Raw genomic sequence first — 22,537 nt, 5'->3', positions numbered from 1 at the left:
TTGTTTTCAAACACTACCCTGAACCTAGACAAATGTAATATCACCCATAGTGACTAGGTCAAAAATCTAGGTGTTATATTTGATCCTAATCTGTCGTTTAAGTCACAGGTGAAAAATATTACTAGAATAGCTTTCTACCACCTCCGTAATATTGCGAAGATTCGTTCGATGCTGTCTTAATCAGATGCAGAGGTTTTAATTCATGCGTTAATTACTTCTCGGCTTGTTTACTGTAACGTATTGCTTTCTGGTCTCTCGATGTCTAGCATCAAAAGTTTACAGCAGCTAGACTTTTAACCAAGACCAAAACGTTTGAGCAAATTACTCCCGTATTGGCCAACTTGCACTGGCTCCCAGTCCACCTAAGATGTGACTTAAAAGGTTCTCTTATTAATATACAAATGTTTGCATGGACTTGCACCCTCTTATCTCTCTGATTTGATTTCTATCAATGTTCCTGCACGGAGTCTGCGCTCGGAAAATGCCGGTGTACTTGTGACTCAGAGAGCCAAGAAGTCTGCAGGCTTAAGAGCGTTCTCCATCCGGGCCCCGGTGCTATGGAATGCCCTGCCAACCTCAATGGAAGTTTTTAAATCAAGGCTTAAGACACACTTCTATTCCAAAACTTATGATTGATGCCCACATCATATTCTGTATTGTCCTGTCTTTTTCTGACTGCCTGCCTGGTGGTGATACGAAGGAGAAGGGCGATATGAGATGAGTCAACGGACCAGCGTTTGACCTGAAGCATGTCAACGCCTGCATGGACAGCTGGCAGAGATTGGAAGCTGCGTCGTGGCCGTCATAGACTTTCTGTACTAGTTTACAGGCTGGGGGCGTCGCTGCTGTCATGCACTTTCCGGACAAATTTTCAACATGTTACCTAGTGTTCACTATGTTTGTATACTGTAACGCTAAATGCAATTCATCCTGGTCATCCTGGAAGGGGGATACCACTTGTGAGGTCCCTTCTCAAGGTTTCTCCTTTTCCTCACGCTGAGGTTTTGAGTTGTTCCTTGCCCGCATGTTGGTTTAAGATCAGGTAATTGTGTCATTGTAATCCTTTGCAGTCCTTTGAGACATTTTTGTGATTAAAGGCTTTATAAATAAATTTGACTTAACTTGACCATTAAAGCAGAATATTCTACGTTAATATAACCAAAACTGATTTAAACGCATGTGTACGCCAGGTTGAAGTTGAGTTTTGCATTTCAAAAATTAATTTTCAATTATTTTTTTTTCACAATTCTTAGGGAGAACGTATTATTTATTTAAGTTTCAACACTTCATCTCAAACATGGTGCTCGTGAACACCAAGTGGGCCCCTAAGAGCATCTGAATAGCATGCAGATTGGTTCTGAAAATAGCTCACCAGTTATGGATTATAGGAAATTTGATTGCCAATTGGCATGAAAAATGATTGACATAATCAGCATCTTTAAGAACAAAGTTTAAGTGGTTGACGCTGCTACTTCTAATAATTATAACCTGGTAATAAAATTAAAACAAAATAGTATTAACATATGTGGCTACTTTAGAAATGTAGCCCTTCATGTTAATCAGTAAAAAATAGCTATCATGTTCCAAAACTTGGCAACCCAAAAGGTGGTGACACAGCTATCTTTAAGTACATACGAATACATTTTAGAACATGACTCAAAATATTACAAGTGACTTACAAGAATTGCTAACATGTAAAATAGTTTATTTTTGTAAATGTTTCTAAATTCAATTCCACAAACTCCGTACTCTGTACACTCCAAAAGGCATTTTCATAAACGGCAACAAAGTGGGAAAAGGGTGTGTGTAGGGGGGGAAAAGTGAGGAAGAATAACAATAAAACAAAAACAAAAATAAGAGACTACTTTACAGGACTAAGAAAATGTAACGCACTGGCAGGATGATGTCATGAGAAAAAAAAAACATTCAAGAAACAATTTTGTTACAACCATTCATTGAGAAAATATATACAATTAAGTCTTCGGAAAGTTAAAAAAATACATGCCATATACATTACAAGTTCTAAGACTGTCTCAAAAATTTTACAGTCGACTTGAAATTGTGCACGCAAAAAAAGTTCCCGTTTTCTACGCATGTGACATGTGACTGTGTGTCAGTATAAGAAATAGTTCTGATTAAAGACAATGCCATTTTATATCCAAAAGAGACGCGACGGTGGCAAAAGTTACCCGGCCATCCTTTCCGTCGCAAACATGCGCGAGTGCACAAAGTCACTCGCGCGCGCACAAACACACAAAACTGTCAAAGTTGTCGCCATCGGAAAGTTGCACCTTGTTTTCAAAGCAACACAAAAACAACAAATATACATCTGCGATCTCGTTTGTTAAAAAGTTACAAAGTTGTCCTTTTGGGTTCCAAAACCTAATTCACAGTTCGTTTGAAATCAAACCCGATTCACAGCTAACAGACGTAGACAACCTGTCGCCATTGGGAGACTTGATATTTTCCTTCTTATCTTTCAACAGCAAAAATAGTTTTTTTTCTTCCATGTTTGCTTGAGTGGTTAAAGTGTGTGTGTAAGACACAAAACACTACAGCTACAATACCTTACTTTTACAACAAAAATACTTTGTGAATTATTGTGATTATTTTACAAATTCTGTACAGAATAATCATAATATATACTCTCAAAACAGAAAGAACAATCCATCTTAAATAAAATTCATTGACAGAACGGAAAGGAAAAGAGGAAAAAAAAAAAATTAAAACATCCAACATTGAGAAGGTTAAGGTAGTATTTGGTCAGTTATTCCTATACTTTTTCATTATGTACATTTATACAAAAAAAAAGAAAAGTAACAGCAAGTCTTCAACGTCACACACAAATTTAGCCTTCTTCAACTCATGTCAAGAATCAATTCATTCACTCAGTAATAAATACAAAATTCCGCACAAATCACATGACAGAGACCTTTGATAAAACTGACTCATGGAATCAAGTATTTTAAAAGTTGTGTGTGTATCCGTGTTTTTTTTTTCTTTTCGATTTTGTTTTTTTAGTGCAAGTTAATATTCCCTTCGCAGTATTCGTTGCTGTACATTCCTCATTCAGTGATGTCTACATTTAGTCATACACGTATACAACACGCGCACACACACACGAAAAAGGGCCTGCCCTTAGTAAGCAATAAGGCCGCACGCTGCACAGTGCTTTCCCATTCGTTGGTGAATTCCACACCTCGCACATGCCACACACGCATTTATTGATAGACGGACAGACAAAAAGACAGACAAACAAACAAACAGGCGTAGCAACACTGCACTACAGCCTGACACATATGGCACACGTCACCTCTTGCTACCTATTTCCACTCACGTCCATCCAACTCGGATGCCTTGACTAAACGACTTTGACGTGAAATCGAGCGTTCTCGAGGCCATAAAGCAGGGAATGCTTTTTTTCCTTTTAGTCATCGTTGTCGTCACTTCTTTCAGTAGATCCACTTTCTGCACTCTGGAGCGCCGCAGTGGCACACCGCCTTGTGCTGACTGACCACAGGGTCAAACTTGTGGTCGAAACACAGCTACAAAAATGGAGAAAAGAGAAATACGTGAGTGACTGGAGATCAGTGTTGGGAGTAACACGCTACAAATTAAATGCAGGAAGGCATTTACTTTTTTCGGTAAAGAGTACTGTAACGCGTTTGTTATTCATTATGAATTGCAACTCAAACGTCGTTACAAGATGGCGCGTTACTCTGATACTTATTAGATAGATAGATAGATACTTTATTCATCCCCGAAGGGAAATTCACATTTCCAGCAGCATCCCTGAGCTGAGAACAATACAATAATAAAGCAAAAAGAATACAATATACAAATACCCAGTGTGACGTGGCAAATGGCCACTGTAGCGTGTTATATAGAATAACTAAATAGTGCTACACAGAATACATATTGCAAAAAGATTCGGTAATATGCAATGCAGGTGGTGTGGTTTACTGTGGGCTTTTACTCTGCCGGTTAGAGTTAAAGAGCCTCATGGCATGAGGAAGAAAATATCTATTCAGTCTGTCCGTAGTACAAGACAGTGACAGCAGTCTGTCGCTAAAACTGCTCTTCTGTCTGGAGATAATGCTGTGTAGTGGATGCGATGGATTGTCGATGATTGACCGCAGCTTTTCCAGTGCCCATCTCTCAGCTACTGTTGTTAGGCTGTCCAGCTCTTTGCCCACAACAGAGCTCGCTTTCCTAGCCAGTTTATTGAGACGAGAGGCATCCTTCTTCTTGACGCTGCCTCCCCAACACGCTCTCGCATAGAAGAGGGCGCTTGCAACAACTGTCTCATAGAATATTTTCAGGAGCTTTTTGCAGATTTTGAAGGAGGCCAGCCTTCTGAGGAAGTAAAGTCGGCTTTGCCCTTTCCTACATAGAGCTTCTGTGTTGGCAGTCCAGTCCAGTTTGTTGTCCAGCTGCACACCCAGGTATTTGTAGGTCTGGACAAATTCTACACATTCTCCTTTGATGGTTACAGGAACCGGGTGAGTTCTGGTTCTCCTGAAGTCCACCACCATCTCCCTGGTCTTGGTGGTGTTCAGGTGCAGGTGGTTTGCGTCACTCCATCGGACACAGTCCTGAATCAATTTCCTGTACTCCTCCTCCTGCCCATTTCTGATACTGATTAAAAACAGTTCAAGAATTTCAACTGAATCCCTTAGTCCGCTAGCATCAACCGCTAATCACATTATTCTAGTAGAGTTGGCATGGCCCCTACAAAGTACAACTCAATACAGTTACGATGGCACCATCTCAAGCACAGAGTACAATAATTTTTTCAACTGATATTCACCCTACCATATATTCTCGCGTTGAAGCCGTATTCACAACTATAAAATACAATAGTAAATGCACAAGCTGGTTGTGTGTCATGACTCATCAGTAGTGAATGGTAAAAAGCGCATGGGGGAGGGGGTTTGGCTTATTCAGGAAAAACAATCCAATGGAAAATCAATGGGGCAAATTTGTTGAATTGAAGCCTTTGTATTGTCATTATTATCAATGTTGTGAAACATTGTATGCAACGAAATTAGAAATGGCACTACAGGGTAAAACATGTAATAAAGACTATAAGCGCTCGGCATTAAGGGTTGGAATTGGGGACTCAGAACACAGCAGTTGGATCTAAAATGGTGGCGCCCTGTTTGGCTGTGTTCTGTGTGCATGGTGACAAAGAATGACAAAAAAAGTAAATTATATTCTATATCTTAAATCCCAAGAGTTAAAGCCTTACAATATGTGGCATGACATACAGTAATCCCTCGGTTATCGCGGTTAATGGGGACCAAAACCACCCGCGAAAGGTGAAAATCCGCGAAGTAGCGACGCCCATTCCAAAATGCTTAAAAAAATATATATTTTATTTTATTATTATTATTTTTTAGACCTGCAAAGCTCTGAACCCGCGAACGTGGAACCATAAAGCAGCGACGCCCCTTCAAAAATGCTAAAAAAAAATTATTATAATTATTATTTTTTTTTAGACCCGCGAAGCTCTGAACCCGCGAACGTCGAACCGCGAAGTAGCAAGGTCCCACTGTATTTCAGGTGACATCATAGAGAAACATTTGTTTATCAGAACGTTTATCGGTCAATAGATTGCATACAGGACACGCTTTGTCCAAAAGATTTCCCTGCAGTGTGAACCTAAACTTATTAATGGCCTATGGCGGCTGTTTGTGCACGAAAAATTTGCTTTTACCTGGGCTACACGACATTTGTGGACATTGAATGACCAAATTGCACGTTTAAACAACATCCAAATCCTATTTCTGCACACACCCACATGTAGGAAATGAAATGCGAATGATGTGGGAATAATTCAATAAAGACCCATCTGCCCTTTTTAGGGCATACAAATATGTTAGGTATTTTTCTTTTTGCAAAGGAGTTTAGGCTTTAAGTGTCTGAAAAGACCTCTGATTATAAGTCATGGTTTGCTACATAGTTGATTAAATAAACGACGGCAAGTGCATGCAAAATATTGAACGTTACCAGAGGACCTTTTTTGGCGAAAAAAATTCATTTAACAGAAAACAAATGAACGGATATTTTAAAATCCTAACCTACATCATATATTATTGGACCACTGACAGACAAGAAACAAACAGAACAACAGAAAACAAAAAGTGCTCCTCTTGTTTGAACACATTTCTTATCCACCTCCTCTCCTCTTTCAACCCGGCGGATGCAGCTGATGATGATTTTGTAACCCCTTTCAAATGTAACCACCTCGGCAACACAGTTGGGGGCACAAGAGTGGTTGATGTACCTTAAAAACAGAAAGAAAAAGAATGTCTAAATGTGGGCACCAATGATCAATTTTAACAACAGTAAAATGAAAACAGATTCATCATCCAAGCTTTAAATGTGTGTGCTCTTTTAGTGAATATGATTGTACATGTCATATATATATTTCATGGAATTATGATAATATGTACAGGCAACAAGGAAAATAATTAAAGGGTTTCTATTATCCTCATCATGTACGAAATTAAATTCATTACGTTTGGCAACCTGAGGCAACCCGCCTACTGGTTTTCAAGGTGAGTCATGAGTGCATTGAGACTAAATAACAGAGGCAAAAGACACATTTTTCTTACAGTAAAACAATTAAATTCCTTAAAATTTCCTTACATAAGACCAATTTTAAGGAGCTTTCTGCAGGATAAATTCAACGCTGAGCACTTAAGTAAAAAATGTTTTATATAAACTGTAAAAGCAGCAGTATCGGGAAAATTTCACATACCTGGCGATCCCTCCTGATGTAGTCGCATCAACAATGTGCTCACTGTCGATGCGGAACATAAACACAGCTCGATTCTGAGAAACGAGAAAAGCATAAGAAAATAAATTTAAATTATAATTGTTTATTTGTAAGGTCAGCCTTCAGCTTATTTATAACACAATGGTATTTACCTGAGCTCTATAGACCTTGTCCTTTCTAATGGCTACCTCATTACGGAGGATGATTCCATTGTACTCGATCACCATTGTCTGTTTTTCCATGTCTCGAGCTGCAAACAGCCCGAGGCCCTGAAAACATGTCATTACATTATAATGCCAGAATAAAAGATTAACATATTTTATAAGGGTTTAATCTGAATGAAAAGTTATAATTCTACAACATTTTATTTGATTCTGTTAATATGGAAGATGTTGGGGGGAGTTTAGGGTTTCCAACAGAAAAAAAACAAACTAAAGAAAGTAATGTGTTCTTTGTAAACTTAGACCAACGTAAATCGGAAGTGAGTGTGAGGAGTTATATCATGGATACTCACCTGGATACGAGAGCGGGCCAGGTAGACATTGGCTCTCCACTCACTTTTCATCCAGCGATACTGTGAAGATCGGGGGTGCATCACCGGGGGCTTGCTGTGGGAGGCGCCACTTTCTCCCTGGGCTACATTCTGGTTCGACCGGGCACTGCCTCCAGATACAGCTTGCGCCTGTGGCCTTTAATGGAACCGTATGATGCAAATTTTAAAAACAGATGGTCCTAGTGTAACATCCAAATACAGTGCTTACCAGTTTTCATTTGGCTTTTATTTAAGACTTATTTGAATAGAAAAACTTTCTGTTGTATTCTAGAGTTCATAAGCACAGTAGGGCTCTGGGATATGGCAACCATTTCTCAGGATGTTTTCACTTAATGATATGAAATATATCTTTTCACCCCCTCTTTACGGATTTTGTCTGACTATACGACATCAACTACACTTTTCTTGTGGCCAGAAAATAAAAAAATAAAATAAAAATAAAAATAAAAAACTATCGAACTCTACAGTGTTTGCACATAGGTATAATTACGTCTCTAAGATGTATGTCTGCAATTGGTTGACATCTAATAAAATGGTAGTCTGCTATTGGCTTGAGTCATTGCATCAAGAAAATGCCAATATAGTTTTGCCTAAACTACCTCCCGCAGTAACTTTCTCTTTACCATGTTCAGAATCTTGTATACTTCATAAAAAAATAAAATAAAATCAAACAAGTTACTTGGAATGCAAGGGAAAGTCGTTACAAACCAACATCACGTTGTGACGCTTTGTTCTTTCACTAAATATTACCTTATTACAAGAGAGGTGCGGGAAGAGCCGTTTTTTGGCTGGGCCCTGGCACAGCCAGAGAGATTAAACACAAGAGGCAGCTCCATGAGAGGGTTCCTCCCGTAACGGAATGAGTATCTGTCACAGGCTTCCACTCCTGGGAACTGAATGTCAGAGAAAAGCATTGAAGTTGATGTAATTGTTGAACAGGTGTAAGATTCTTACTCTGGGTGTGCAAAATCAGGAACATCCCATCATCTTATGGCTTGTGAAGTCATGTGCCATACGATTACCCTATTATCATGACCAAAAGGTGCACCGTACTATATGGCCCAGTATCTGTGTCATTGTATTTGCCACCCACGTAAATAAAAGGGTGCGAGCCTTTGTACGCGCCAGCACTTCTCACTTTTTGTTATCTTGGCGTCTGATACTTTTGTGGAGTCCCCGAATATGTCCACCTTACACCAACAACCCGAACAAATGTATGTGAGAAGTAGTGCGAGTTAAAAGAAGACAGCATGGCAATAGGAATGATACTGCTACTTATATCCAATCAACCTCACACACCCCCCCCCTTAAGTTATCATGGTGTCCTCTACTTCATGTCTACAACATACACACAGGGCGTGCAATGCACTGTACAGCGCACCACACATTTTTGAAGGAAGGCCAATAGTTTTATTTGCTCGTTATAATCTTGAAAGTACGGTAGGCTGTGTTTACATATGTGATTTGTTTCAACATATACTTATTTCACTCTCTATCCTATCATATCTCGTCCCAGTTAATGTGCAGTCATAATGCCACTCAACCCTATGTGTGCAAGCTTTCCCGACTATTGCTTAAATTTGTGGGAAAAATAACTGTAAATTGCAAGAAACACGCAGGGATATAAAAAGGAAAATGTTGACAACCAACATGTAATTTGAATAAAAAAATTACAGCACATGATTTCACTCTTAACAGACCTGGGAAAAGCAACCAATGTATCCCTCGACCAAAAGGTGTTAGACATAATAGTGATAGTTCAGATCTCCAACAAACCGATTCAGTGATCTTGGCCACGGCAGACGTTGTGAGCCCATAAAGGTCCTCCCCTTTCAGATATACTGGGAAGAGCTTGAGTGTGCCAGTTTCAGTTCTTTTCTCTGCAACAGGACCCAGAACTTTGTTCCATACTCCTAGTATCGGGATGGAATAGAATAATGTTAAACACTAAAAGATACTTACCACATATCAATATATATCTAAGTGCGGTTTTTGGAGATCAAACCTTTAGCGGAGGTGTCTGTCAGAACCAGATCTTGGTAGCCATGTTCAATGACTCTGATGGTAAACTCCGGTTGGTCATCTTTGTCCTCGACAGAACAGATGTAACGGCAACGGCGATTGCCATACCGCATACTCCAGTATATACGACAAGCCTCATAGCCGACTGGAAAGATGGCGCTTGTTGAGTGGAATGCTGCCATTTGCATGGGAGTGAGCTGGCCGATGGCGTGTAATACTAGGCTACCAATACGGAAGGTGTAGCCTAACTCGGGCTGCTGGACAGCCGTGGCCATCTGCCGCATTTCGTCTCTTTGAACGTAGACACGCCGGAAGACGGCAAAGCAGCGCAACTCATGCTCTAGGGCATGTCCAGCAGTGCCCCGTGGTCTGTGGGCATGGCACAGCATTGTCTTGTCCTTAAAGAAGGTGCAATGGGCCTGCAGGGCACAGGTGAAATGGTAGACATTGGTGCAACGCAAGCGGTGGCAGCCGCTGGTGGCGCCCGTCTGCTGGCAGTAGACACAGCGAACAGTCTGGCCTCGACGCAGCGCAAGATCCACGTTGATAAGGGCACCGGCTTGCGTCTCGTACACTTCTGTGGACCATAGGGCGCAGTTGAGGTGCACCCACACGTCTAAGTCCAGATTAAGCAAACGGGCAGGGCCGTCTGTGATCCCGTCTCCAAACTGGTGGCAAAAACAGCAGCGTCTATGGTCCCGCAATGAAACAGGAGGCCGCAAGGAGGCACCGAGTTTCTTCAAGAGGTCATCGATCTTATCTTCATCAGGGAGTTGAGAGTTTCCTCGAGGAACCACAATTTGGACGCTCCACTTCCTCCATCGGAGACCTTTTGGTCTCTTCACCTGGTGCCAAGTCTCATGCGACCTTGGCCGGGCCTTCAGTTTTACAGTCACTTTGATGGCATCGGACCTGGCTGTCTCACCAGCCACTGGAAAAGAATTTGTTGGAGTGGACGGGGGAGAGTGTTTAGGCTCAAGCTGGGCTAAGCAATGGACATCCATCGACGACATGTTGTTGTTGTACTGGTGCTGTGCTTTCGAGATCTCAGTCTGATCTGAGGCAGCAAGAAGGGTCTTTGAGTCCTGGGTGGAATCAAAGGTAAAAACAGCTGTGATTTGCAAAAAAAGGGTGATGATATAAATAACGCGTCCCCTTGAACATAGACTATGAATTGCGTAATCTTAACATTTAATACAGATATGTGAAACTAGCAAAGCATACACTTTAGCTGTATCTGCTGAGCACCATTTATCAACCAGAGAACATTGAAGAAACCAGTCACAATATTATCTTACTCGAAATAAAAGTAAATGTGCCGTTGAAAGAAATGCAAAAAATACAAAATTAAAAAGAGCACTTGGCTGCTTTTGAAGAAGGTTTATAAGGTATGAAGTCTAAAAGCAAAGTTCCCATTTTCAGATAAACATTTTATGAAAAAAAAAAACAAAAAAAAACAAAGACTTCATTTAGTTTCTGTATGCTATTTTTGTCACTTTTTAATCTGCATGAGTTTCTGAGTTGGATTAACTGGAGTGGAAATTAATTCCGATGTTTTTTTTAATAAACGCACAGTTGATAAACACTAAAAGATTTAATCTTAGTGAGTGGAAAAAAAACACCAATAATTATTTTATAATCCCTGAATGATAATTTAATTGTGATCTTACGAAAAGACCCCAAACCTCCCGCTATGGCACACTTTTTATACCATTCATTTCATAGTACAGCCTCCCCGTGTAAATGTTTTTTCTACACTGTGGCCCTTGAACTAAATTTAGTACAAACCTTTAATTCTGTGGATGACCTGAATTGCATTGGTGAGGAGCAGTAGAGAATGAAGCAGTTCTGACTGCAGAAGACCAGCTCATCTTTAAAACGGCCAACAAATTCCTAATGAGAAAAATAGATTTTTAAAGAGCTAAAATTGTACCAACATTTAGAAAGTCAAAGGAAAACAAATTCATAGTGGACAATCCAAAACAGCATTTACATTTTAAATGATGAGGTTCTAAAGCGACCATTGTGTGGGACCTAGTGGTGCATTCCTATGATTTGCCGACAATATTGAGAGTTGTGCTTAGCACTGTGCTGTCCCTGCCTTTCGATTGGATGCTTGGATGATTTATCTTAAGTGCAAGAAGCCCTAAATGAGGTTTTGTATTCAGCAATTGCGGTGTAATGACAAACTCGGCTATTCGGGTCAAATGAGGTTTGGGAATTTTTAAAGAGGCAGTGAACGTCTTGGGGCAGGACAAAATACAGCAGCAGCTTGAAGTTTTCATGCAAAATAATCATGTAAACGACACGGCTACTGTCCATTGTGCAGTAGTACCAGAAGTGGCCGCTCTTTCTTTCCCTCTTGATCACATCCCCCCCCCCCCCCCCCCCCCCCCCCAAAAAAAAAATCAAGAAAATAAAAAGATCTTGTCTTGTTTAAGGTAAAAAAAAAAAAAACTGGCCCTATTGTGGCTGCAGAGATGGAGGTAAGGTGAAAGCTAAGCGGCTAGCGGCGATATAAGCCTTCGGTACCGTCCGAAATCAAGAGAAATGTGAACTCTCTACCAAATAAGACCGACGAACTGCCTGTGCTGGTGAAAAACATCAAAGCGTACAGGGAGTGCAGTTTGCTGTATTTTACAGAAACGTGGCTCACTTCTAGCATCCCGGACGCTAATGTGGAGCTACCTGGCTTCCGCGCTGTTAGGGCAGACAGAGACACAAAAGCCTGCGGGAAGCGGAGAGAAGGCGGACTCGCTACACAAGGTGGTGTAACCCTGGGCATGTAAACACAAATATTTCCATTTCCATCTGCTGCAGGAATGTCAAACTTAGCCTAGCGTGTGACGTCATCCACTCCGCTGTTGCTAAACTACAAACACAGCACCCCTAGGCCATCCTGTTAATCTCTGGGGACTTCAATCACCGCCTGCTTCCTTTGTAATTTTATTTTTCAACACAAGGATACTGCTGGAAGTGTGAATTTTCCTACGGGGATGAATAAAGTATCTATCTATCTATCTAAAATGTGTAACCAGTGTTCACATTTATCAGCTATGAGAGTCAAACAACAGAAACAACATTAAAAGTAATTCCACCCGCTTCCTGTAGGATGTGTTGTGAACTGGAACAAGCAAGCAAATTTTCTGGCATCATTGTCCGGCTAGCAGTGTGGAAAAGTGCGGCATGGAAGTGGCATCGTAAAAAAAAAATCACACAGTACAGAATATTGTACTAGGAACATAAATACACCACAATACAGGCTGAAATAGTTCACCTTAAAATGGGTTTTTAGGGCAAGTGAGTCAATGTGAGCCCTATTGAGTGACCAACTGTCATTTTGGGGTATTTGGGTTGTGAAAAATTGTAGAGTATTCAGCAACCCAAATAATGACAGCAGCATTTTAAGTACAAGTGTTAGCGATGTTTGAAATAACGTCTGACCGGACGCCCGGGGCGTGCATCTTTTACGTCAGGTGTACAACTTTCAAAACGTCTCTGCCCGGGTGGCCGACAATTTTTTTTTTTCAAATTAAACGTTTGCTTTATTCCGAATTCGAAATCATCGTTTGGTTTGGAAATTTAGGAATTTCGGTTCGTTTAGCAATTTGCATACTCTGCAGCCGATCATAAGCCCGCGTCGAATAACTCTGTGCTTCTGGACTTTCCCGAGCGTTTTAAGGTTGTGCATTTGCATATCTAGACGCACAGAGAACACAAGGAAAATGGGTAAGTGGTTAGGAATCAAGACAAAAATTCAGCCCCAGAAGATCTCATCTCATTTCATCTCATCAGCTGCACCGCTTATCCTCAGTAGGGTCGCGGGGGTGCTGGAGCCCATCCCAGCAATCATCGGGCAGTGGGCAGAGGACACCCTGAACTGGTTGCCAGCCAATCGCAGGGCACACGGGGACAGACAACTCACTCGCTCATTCACACCTAGGGACAATTTGGACCGGCCAATTCACCTGAAATGCATGTTTTTGAAATGTGGGAATAAACCGGAGTGCCCGGAGGAAACCCACGCAAGCACGGGGAGAACATACAAACTCCGCACAGGAAGTCTGGAGCTGGATTTGAACCCACGCAGGAGGTTCCCAAGACATGAACTGTGCCGCACATGCGCTAACCTCTGCGCCGCCGTGCTGCCCGCCCCAGAAGATTCCAAGCAATATTTATGGCGCTACAAAGCGTAAAAAAAAGCATCGTGGAGTTGATGTGGCTTGTAGCAGACGACACACCGCAAAAATTTCATGAATGAAGATGAGTAAATACAGGTACAGACAGATGGCAGATAGAAAAGTGCGATGTCATATACATGCTATGAATGTTATAAGTAGATTTATAATAAACTTAATTTTAAAGGGTTGTTCTGTTATATATTCTTAACATCAATCCTCAATACATTGCAACAATGTTTTTATTTTTTTTTTGCGATTAGTCATCCTATTGTGTTTCAAGCTGTGAAAAATGGGGCATGCAACTTTATGACTGGGCAGGCAACTTTTCAGAGACGTCTGCCCTGGTGTCCGTTAACTTTTTGTCACGAGTTTCAGACACTGGTGTTGGTGTACAAAATATTCAGAAAATTAAACATTTGAGTGTCGATAAAAGTATTAATGACCAAAATTAAGACTTAAATGTAATGAAGAGTAAATAATTATATACACATATGAAATCCCACCTTTATGTGAGAGGGGAGATCTTTGATGGATTTCTGAACTCCGTTTCCCAAGACTACCACTTTACAGTTGCAGCACCACTGCGGTTTACATCCGGTACTGCCAGGAATTCTTTGATCAGGTCCTTGTCCTATGGCAGCCCCTAAAGTAAAACAACAACCAAAAAATGGTTTATGCAGTATGTTGCAACGTTTAACTAAAACAATTTAAAGCCGTTTTACAGATCTTAAAGCGGACAAATAAAGCTGAATACATTTTGTACATTTCTTTGCTGTTTTAAATTGCCAATTCTTCAGTAAAACATTGCCAAAGGAGTGTTTTGCCTCAAACAAGTCTAAAAATTTCAGCAAATTATTGTGCATCAAACCCCTCAAAAATAAATGTAAACATTTTAAGGTAATTAAAAAACAAAACAAACTTTAGCTTTAGATTTTTCTTTGTATAGATGATAAATCTAACTGCAGATGTGGTCTTTAATGCAACACAAATCCATTGCAGCACAGAAATACCTCCTACTTTTGGGTGAGAATTTAATTATCTATATACTGAGGCCATATCCCTCTAGTGGGCGGTGGCTAGAGTCAAGAACACACTCAACTTCACTAAAAAATCATTCCCCTTTGCTCTTCCCAACCTGACTCTGAACATTAAGTCCAGAGCACAACAGAGGGTGAGTTATTGCGCCATGTAACCCTTAATCAGCAGAGAGGCCCAACATCATACACTGGTCTACCCTCTCCACATCATATATCCGTCATTTTTAAACAAGTTTTCGCCATTCACATATATCCCTTGCACACACTTTGGCATCCATCATGGGTAGGATGTATTTTTATTTTTAAAATACTTTTTTCAATTTTATTATATATCTTTATAATTTTTTTTCGTAAGAACAAATAGTTCAGAGTGTCCACAGCCCAATGTCTGAAGACAGTTGAGGTGGGCTCGAGCACTCTTGCGATCTTAATGAGGATAAGTGGGTTAGAAAATTGAAGTATGGATAATTTAAGAGAAGTTATCACAATAAAGCTAAGATATATAGGTTTCATTATAAAATGTATCATTATAAAATCATAGAATGTTTTTTTAAGGGTACATACATACACCGATAACCCCAAATAAAAACAGATATCTGGACAAAATATCTTGTGGAGCAACTTCAACTCCATAACAAAATAAGTAATTGAATTGTCACTTGTGATAAGTGTACTACACATCTAACATCTGTCAGAAAACACGTGTCAAGTTATCTTTTGTATTGGAAAAACATTTTTATGGCTTTTCCTTACCTGGGCTGTTGGGATGGAAACGGAAATGGTGCGCCTGCTGTTGCATCATTCCAATTGCACCACCATGCCTGATCATCTGCCCTGGCCGACCATTGTCTCCCTGTCCATGGAAAAGCATAGGAGGGCAGAGGTCTCTGCGTGGGTAAGTAAGCATAGATATGGGTCCCCGGTCTGAGGTGCTGCTGACCTCGTAGCTGCTGGGGATCTTCACACAAAGCAGCTCTGAAATTGCTGCCACTACGCCAGTGATGTTCTGAAGCAGAGGAAAAGAAAATGTGAAAAATGTCTTTAAAACACTGGGATGTGACAACTACGATTAAAGAACAAGCACAACCCAACAACAGTAAACATATGTTACTGCATACATGTGCACATTAGCAAGTGGGATAATACAAGAGGATAGCACCTTTTTTCCCTTTTTTTTTTTAAATTCTAGCGCGTCACGATGAGGTGACTCTGCCCTTTCGGTAATAACCCATTGTTAAGCTCAACATTGTCCGAGGCAAAGAAGAAAGGGATGGTATTATGCATTTTTAAGCACTTGGAGTTCTTACCTCAGCTGCAGCTGGTCTCAATGTGATGGCTACAGAAACCAGCCCTGATTTGGAATTCTCAGAGATGGGACCAAATGGGGGTCCAAAGAAAGCTGCTGAAGGCTCAGTCTTAATATCTTGCAATTTGACCACTGATCCTAGAGGCGAATATTGTAAAACTTTACATATGTTAAACTGAGAATCATCATTGCAATGTATCTTGTACAGTGGAACCTTGGTTTTCGAACGCATCTCAGTTCGAACAAATCGGTTCTCAACCAAAAATTTCGAGAAATTCTTGCTTCGATTTTCGTTCAAAAAAATCGGAGTTCGAACGCCGGTACACTAGGGTGCGATGCTGAGCGGCGTACGGGTGTAGATTGCCCCCACCCCTCGTGAAGAACTGCTATGACGTGCGCGCGCACTTCTTTTTGCTTTCGCTTTAGATGTCGGTGAACGGAGTGTTTTAGCCCCTAATTATGCCTCAGAAGAAGGTCGGTGCAAGCAGCAAAGTTGCTACAGGTGAAAAAAGAAGGGTAGTGCGTACAACTATTGCATTTAAGAAAGACATAATAGCAAAATATGAAGAAGGTGTGCGAGTTTCTGATCTTGCTATTCATACAGCATGGCTTCTGCTGAGCACCACAAAGGTAAGAAATCCTATTCACTTTTTGTGGATACCCGGGTGCTAAATGACGTGTAAACGACCTGATTTTTTTAGTTGTACACGTTCATGTTAGCGTAATCTTTCGTACGGAAGATTACGCTAACGCATACGTAAGATTAGCCTGGGTTAGCTTCATGTTTACGTTCATTGTAAGCGTTCAGGGTGTTGGAACGGATTAAAAAGGTTTTTCATTACTTTTAATGGCAAAAACGATTTTCGGTGATCAACCAAATTGGTTTTCGAACAGGGTTCTGGAACGGATTATGGTCGAGAACCGAGGTTCCACTGTAGTTACTATTACTCACCTTTCCCATCCGGGGCAGGAAGAATAGGGAGCTCAGGGGAAATGCACGGTGATGACGGTTCTTGCTTCACCAGTGATAGATCTGGATATCGACTGATTTCCATTCCAATCACACTCTCCGGCGATGAAGATGGAACAAAACTGTCGGGTGTTTCCCTTTCCTTACAAAGCTCTTGTCCTTTGTTACTGTTGCATTCCATAGAGTCAAACCCATGTCGTTATGTATAGAAACAAAGAACTGATTGTTTTACTGTGTGTCACATACTTAAGTTCCTCTTGGTTGTTGTGAGGAGGAGTTGGTAGGGATGCAGGAACATCCACAGTTTTGGGTCCCTGAGCAATGGCCCGAGCGAGCAGATCTTCTTCGGTTCTAAATGGGACGTGTAGTGGCTTCGGGACAAGGCCTTTGGACACTGCATATACAGTGTAAAAAAGTCATGATTTGATCTTCGGGTGCTAAAATTGCAAGGTGGTGGAATTGAAAAAATATTCATGGTAATAAAGCTTTCACCGAATTGAACTGTGAAAGAGCATGTTTATGCCACTGTGCTAAATTGTACACTGCTCATATTTTGTAACCTATAAATGTCATTTGCATTCAATATTCATACGAGTATCATGTCAGGTAACCTAAATCAAATGATTATAGGCAAATAATGATGTAAAGCTTGCATGCATTGTGCTGCATAATTACGTTTTATGACTTGTTGCATTTAAAACCTAAAAAAAATTCAAAGACCAACCAACCACCTGTAGAGTAAACATCTGTATTTTACCCATAGCTGCAGCTTTACTGGCCAACTCCTCTGTTGTAGCAAAGCCATTAATCATTTTCTGCCGATTCACAGGGGGTGGCGTGGGAGGAAGAGAAGCAGGAGGTGTCGGTGGATTGCTTAGGTTACTCTGCTTTAAGAAAAAAAAAGTTCAGGTCAACTCAGACTGAACAGAACCAGTCCCAAAGCATTACCAGTGAAGGCAAATCACACCTTGTATGCCAGTTGGGAGTAATAATCGGAGACGCCAGCCAGTGAAGCACTGCCAAAGGTGCCTGACAGCAGGTTCTCTCCATTGAGCTGACCACTGCCATAGGGAGCAAAGTGGGCAAAGTTGACCCCGATGAGTGGCTCCATGAGGGGGAGCAGAGAAAGATGCTGTGGACATGCAGAATCAGACTGTAAATTAAACCTCTAAAACAAATCATTTTAAAAGGATTTAATTTGTCTTGATGAATTTTGTGTCAAATATTTCCTATTCTGACATATTTTGTATTGTGTAGCTAAATGTTTACTACAATATGTTATGTTTTGCAATATCAAAAATGGGTGTAGAATGTATAAGCTGTAGCTCATCTTTATATAATTACAAGCACACCTTAACTTAACTTTAAAAAAACAACATTTGAACAGAAATTAATGGAATAAGAGAAACAATCAAATCAAGTATAAAACACACTCCTTTCTCTACACTTCTAATATACCATGACCCTAAGAGCAGTATTTTACAAAGCTCACAAAATATGAATCCTCCAAACTACTTTTGTCAAAATACTAGCTTTTAACCATACCTTTAAGCCAGAGCAGACTTTGTTTAATTCAGTAAAACGGTTTCAAATGTCTGCAAGAGTTGATTAACCTTACCTGTTTTATTTGGGTCATCACTGTGTCAGCGCCAGAGTGCAGCAGCTGCCTTTCATCTCCTTCCTTCTTCCTTTTTTTGTAGCGAGAGGGTGTTTTCTCCCCACCTTTAGGGTTTCTTTTGGTCCTTCCTTTCTTCCTCTCTTGCTCGTTGGAGATAAGTCCTTGAATGTCAAGAGTGCCATCAGAACACGCCTAAGAACAAAAATAAATACATATTATTTATACAATGTACGTCAAATAACTGACTCAATGCGTATTCAACCACATGAACTAATATTTAAGATACAGATGTGACTGATAATTACAATACAAGTCAGTGCACTATATTAAAATTAAAATCTCTAATATTTTAGAGACATATGTCAATCAAGTGTTTGAACAGGAAGGAGAGGAGTACTTATGGTACTGGATGAGTCACTATGCTAACCACTCTCTTATTGTTCTCTAGAACCATAAAACACCAACAGATATAAGGACTGACCCCGTTGCTGTCCACAGAACTTTGCCTGAAGAAAGCTTTGCAGTCAGCAGGCTCCTCCTCTTCTGATCGCATGCTCTCCTCCAACTGCTGTTGGAGGAACTCGGGTGGAGTCGCACCTTTGTTCTTAAGTAGGTGCTTCAGTAGCTCGTTGCCAGTTTCTTCCTTGTTTGGACTCTGTACAGCAGGTAAGGGTGACATGCTCCCTTTGCTGACACCCTCTTCTTTCACATAGCTCACATCAGCACTGATAGGTCCTTCTCTTGCCCCATGACATTCATTGCTGTCAGTCTGCTCCAACTTAATGTTGCTAAGTATTCTGTCATGTTCTTGAGCCTGTGCCCTTGCTGCATCCAGGAAAGGTCCAGCTTGAGCACCAGAAAGTTGCCTCTCTAGCTCAGAGTTACCCGGAGTAGAACATGCAAGCGGGGATCTTGAGAGGTCGTGCTCTCCTAAGAGATGGAGGTTCCTGGTTGGTGTGGAGGAAGTGTCAGAGACGCACGGGGTTAGGGGAGCAGTGAGGTCCGAGTGTGGCGTTGAAGGTGTCTTGATGGAATCCGCATCCTCGTCTTTCTTCTTCTTACGGGTTCTTTTCTTTTTTCCTTTCTCGTCTGGTATGATGTTGGAGTACAGTTGAATTAATGATTGGCCTGAGCCGGGGAAGTTGGATGGAAGAGGTGTAACACAGTCACTCGCAAAAGGTTGACCTTCGCTTGTCATTGGAGGTATCATTCCTGGTCCACTGAACTGACGCGGTCTGGGCTGACCCGGGCGATAGTTTGTTGTTGGTAGGCCGATTTTATCAGCCCCTAAACTCGACCCCATTTCTGTTGTCATCATCCCGTTTCCCATCAAGGGCCGTCGTTCACCTTGCACAAAGGTGCCAGTCGATGAACACAAACCTTGCTGCTGGGAGAACACTGATGGGTGTTGTTGCTGTTGCACAGGAACTCTTTGGTGTTGCATGAACTCTTGCGGCAGCTCTGAATTAAAGAACGGCATCTGAGATAGCGGCACCATGTTACCATCTGGCCGCATCATTTCTTGTTGCTCCATTTCCATACGGTGTTTCAAAGCTTTCTGGCGTTCAACTTCCTGCATGAGCTGCACCCTTTGTCTCTCTTGCTGTTCCCGGAGCCTCTCTCGCCTCTCTCGCTCCTGGAAGCCTTCACTGAATGGATTGTTATCATCAAATTTCACACCACTCCCCTGTATAGGTTTAGCAGCTACTTGAGGAGCTGCTGCTAACTGGGACTCGGCGGGCATTTGAGATTGTTGAATCAAGTTACTCATCGCCATCTGATGGGGCTGAACTGGGTTAGCTGCATGTACCTGTGGGATCCTTATAGGTGGCATTCCAGGAGTGCCAGGGTGCCAGCCTGGAGGTGGGTTGGCCATTTGTGGAGGAGCGCTTGCTGAGCCAGAATTCAATGGCAATTGTATCATGGGGTTCACCTGGGGTTGGACCATTGGTGGCACACCTGGAACAAGGCCACTAGGACCTGGTCCTGCATGTATTCCAGGTATCAAAGGTGTTAGGTTGTTTTGCTGCTGTTTCACTCTGTATTCCTCAATGAGTTCAGCGTGCTCCTTTTGTTGCTTCCGGATCTAAAACATAATAGATATATTGTTAAAATGGCTAGGGATAGAAGGATAAATAGAAAGTTAGAGCATGCCACAATCTAACAATCAAACCCAGGTATTGACAAAAAGGTTCAACATGGTATTGTAGATGATAATGCAGTGCATAATATATTAGAAATTAGAACCAGTTTTTTTTTAATCCATCCGTGTTAACTGTCACTTTCTTTCATCTTCATAACATTGCTAAAATTCGTCCTATACTGTCTCAGTCGGATGCGGAGATTATAATTCACGCATTTGTTACCTCCCGTCTCGATTACTGTAATGCACTACTCTCCGGTCTTCCGATGACCAGACTCAAGAGTCTTCAGCTGGTACAAAATGCCGCAGCGAGGCTATAAACTAGGACAAAAAAATCCGATCACGTCACCCCAATTTTGGCTAACCTGTATTGGCTCCCTGTGAGCCTAAGATGTGATTTCAAGGTTCTCTTATTATTATACAAAAGCATACATGGACTTTCCCCCTCATATCTTTCAGATCTGATCTCCCCCTATGTTCCGGCCCGAAGCCTTGGCTCTGAGAGCGCCGGTCTTCTGGTGATCCCAAGAGCCAAGAAGTGTTCCGCTGGTTCGAGAGCGTTCTCTATCCGGGCACCGGTGTTGTGGAATGCTCTTCCCCCTGAGATCCGATCTGCAACCTCAGTGGAAATGTTTAAATCTAAGCTTAAAACTCACTTCTACTCTATAGCGTATGAATAACCTAAACTGCTCATGTGTAATAACTTGTGAAGCCCTTTGAGACTATTTGTTATTAAGGGCAATACAAATAAAAATGACTTGACTTGACTCATAAAGGCTACTAAAGAAAGGATGTCAAACCCAAAAACCAAGACATTACAGGTTGGAGTCACTGCAGATATTGCGGATTATCTTTTAGTGAACAAAGTTCTTTATATCTGATCTCACCCTGTTATGTAGGTTTTGTTTTTGTTAAGTGGCTCTAGAGGTTTGAAGAATACTTTTCAAACTTTGCATCCTGAATTTTAAGTAGGAGTGAGTGAGGCGCTAGACATTTCAAGTTGTTCATACCTGCTCTAGTTGTTTCTGGACAACGCCCTGTTGCTCTGTAACATGCTTAAGTTGCTCAGCATCCTCCTCAGGGAACTCTCTCCCTGCCTTTTTTGCAGTTCTCTGCTTGGCGGACAAAGCTTTCTTAGATTTCCTGTGAGCTCCAATTTTTTCCTCCAGAAACTTCTGCTGCATTTGAAGTAGTTGCTGAGTCTCCTGTAACCATTCCTCATACTGTGCCCTTTGAGCGTTGTCTGAAAAAGTAACTATTGTTAGCAATTTGGCAGAACAAGAGGGAGGAAAATAAAACCTTAAAACAAATACATGATCTGGAAACTTACTAACAAATCCTGGTCCAAAATTAGGTGGATTTGGTCTTGGTACCTGTGTTAATCTGCCATCCTGGTGGTAAAGATGTTTGTTAGTACAGTGTATAGTTTATATAGAATTTGTGTAACAGGGGACTGTTTTGCTATGATCATAACCAAAAATTGCTTTATTCTAATGGTTTTATTTGATCCTTATTTATCCAATTAATTTCACATACTGTATTACAATGTATCAATTTCTTATGATTTGTAAATGCATTTTGCACAATAGAAGTCCTTATCCTTCCATTTGTTGTTAGATTGTCTCTGGGTTCCTACCTCCAAGGAGTATGGTAGGATAAATTTACAGAAGTTGCCATTATTTCTGTTAGTAAACAGTTTTAAATGGGGGGGATTAGCCGACAAGCCTTATACCAGGGGTCGGAAACTTTTTTGACCCAAAGAGCCTTAAAAGAAAAAAATTCTTAGATTTTATTTTTTGAGAGAGCCACACCACACATTTTAAGACAAAATACAACAAAACTGCCAAATCCGTACTCCAGACAACACTAGTTTTTCAGCACATTTAATTTCACTGTGTGACTTTTTTGGATTAAATCTATCTA

General features: G+C 41.0%; 1 protein-coding gene across 1 annotated transcript in view; it reads right to left on the bottom strand.

Moving 5' to 3' along the window:
• Positions 1-1,688: 1,688 nt before the first annotated feature.
• The window catches only part of kmt2cb (lysine (K)-specific methyltransferase 2Cb), an 81,916-nt gene continuing 61,067 nt past the window's right edge, over positions 1,689-22,537 (bottom strand). The window contains exons 42-61 of the mRNA XM_088338008.1: positions 21,945-22,005; positions 21,625-21,857; positions 18,953-20,557; positions 18,472-18,663; positions 17,821-17,985; positions 17,611-17,740; positions 17,100-17,247; positions 16,836-17,020; positions 15,885-16,021; positions 15,331-15,583; positions 14,044-14,183; positions 11,148-11,252; positions 9,343-10,444; positions 9,114-9,250; positions 8,088-8,230; positions 7,299-7,473; positions 6,937-7,053; positions 6,767-6,840; positions 6,181-6,289; positions 1,689-3,545 (exon numbers count right to left, since the gene is read on the bottom strand). Of these exons, the coding sequence (XP_088194134.1) occupies positions 3,453-3,545; positions 6,181-6,289; positions 6,767-6,840; positions 6,937-7,053; positions 7,299-7,473; positions 8,088-8,230; positions 9,114-9,250; positions 9,343-10,444; positions 11,148-11,252; positions 14,044-14,183; positions 15,331-15,583; positions 15,885-16,021; positions 16,836-17,020; positions 17,100-17,247; positions 17,611-17,740; positions 17,821-17,985; positions 18,472-18,663; positions 18,953-20,557; positions 21,625-21,857; positions 21,945-22,005 (5,304 nt within the window). The 3' untranslated portion in view covers positions 1,689-3,452. The remainder of the gene's footprint in view (positions 3,546-6,180; positions 6,290-6,766; positions 6,841-6,936; positions 7,054-7,298; positions 7,474-8,087; positions 8,231-9,113; positions 9,251-9,342; positions 10,445-11,147; positions 11,253-14,043; positions 14,184-15,330; positions 15,584-15,884; positions 16,022-16,835; positions 17,021-17,099; positions 17,248-17,610; positions 17,741-17,820; positions 17,986-18,471; positions 18,664-18,952; positions 20,558-21,624; positions 21,858-21,944; positions 22,006-22,537) is intronic.

The sequence above is a fragment of the Urocampus carinirostris genome, chromosome 1 (assembly GCF_059441175.1).
Source record: "Urocampus carinirostris isolate Australia breed hairy pipefish chromosome 1, RoL_Ucar_1.0, whole genome shotgun sequence".
Taxonomy (NCBI): domain Eukaryota; kingdom Metazoa; phylum Chordata; class Actinopteri; order Syngnathiformes; family Syngnathidae; genus Urocampus; species Urocampus carinirostris.
The sequence above is the reverse complement of the archived record's forward strand: the minus strand, read 5'-3'. Positions and strand labels throughout refer to the sequence as shown.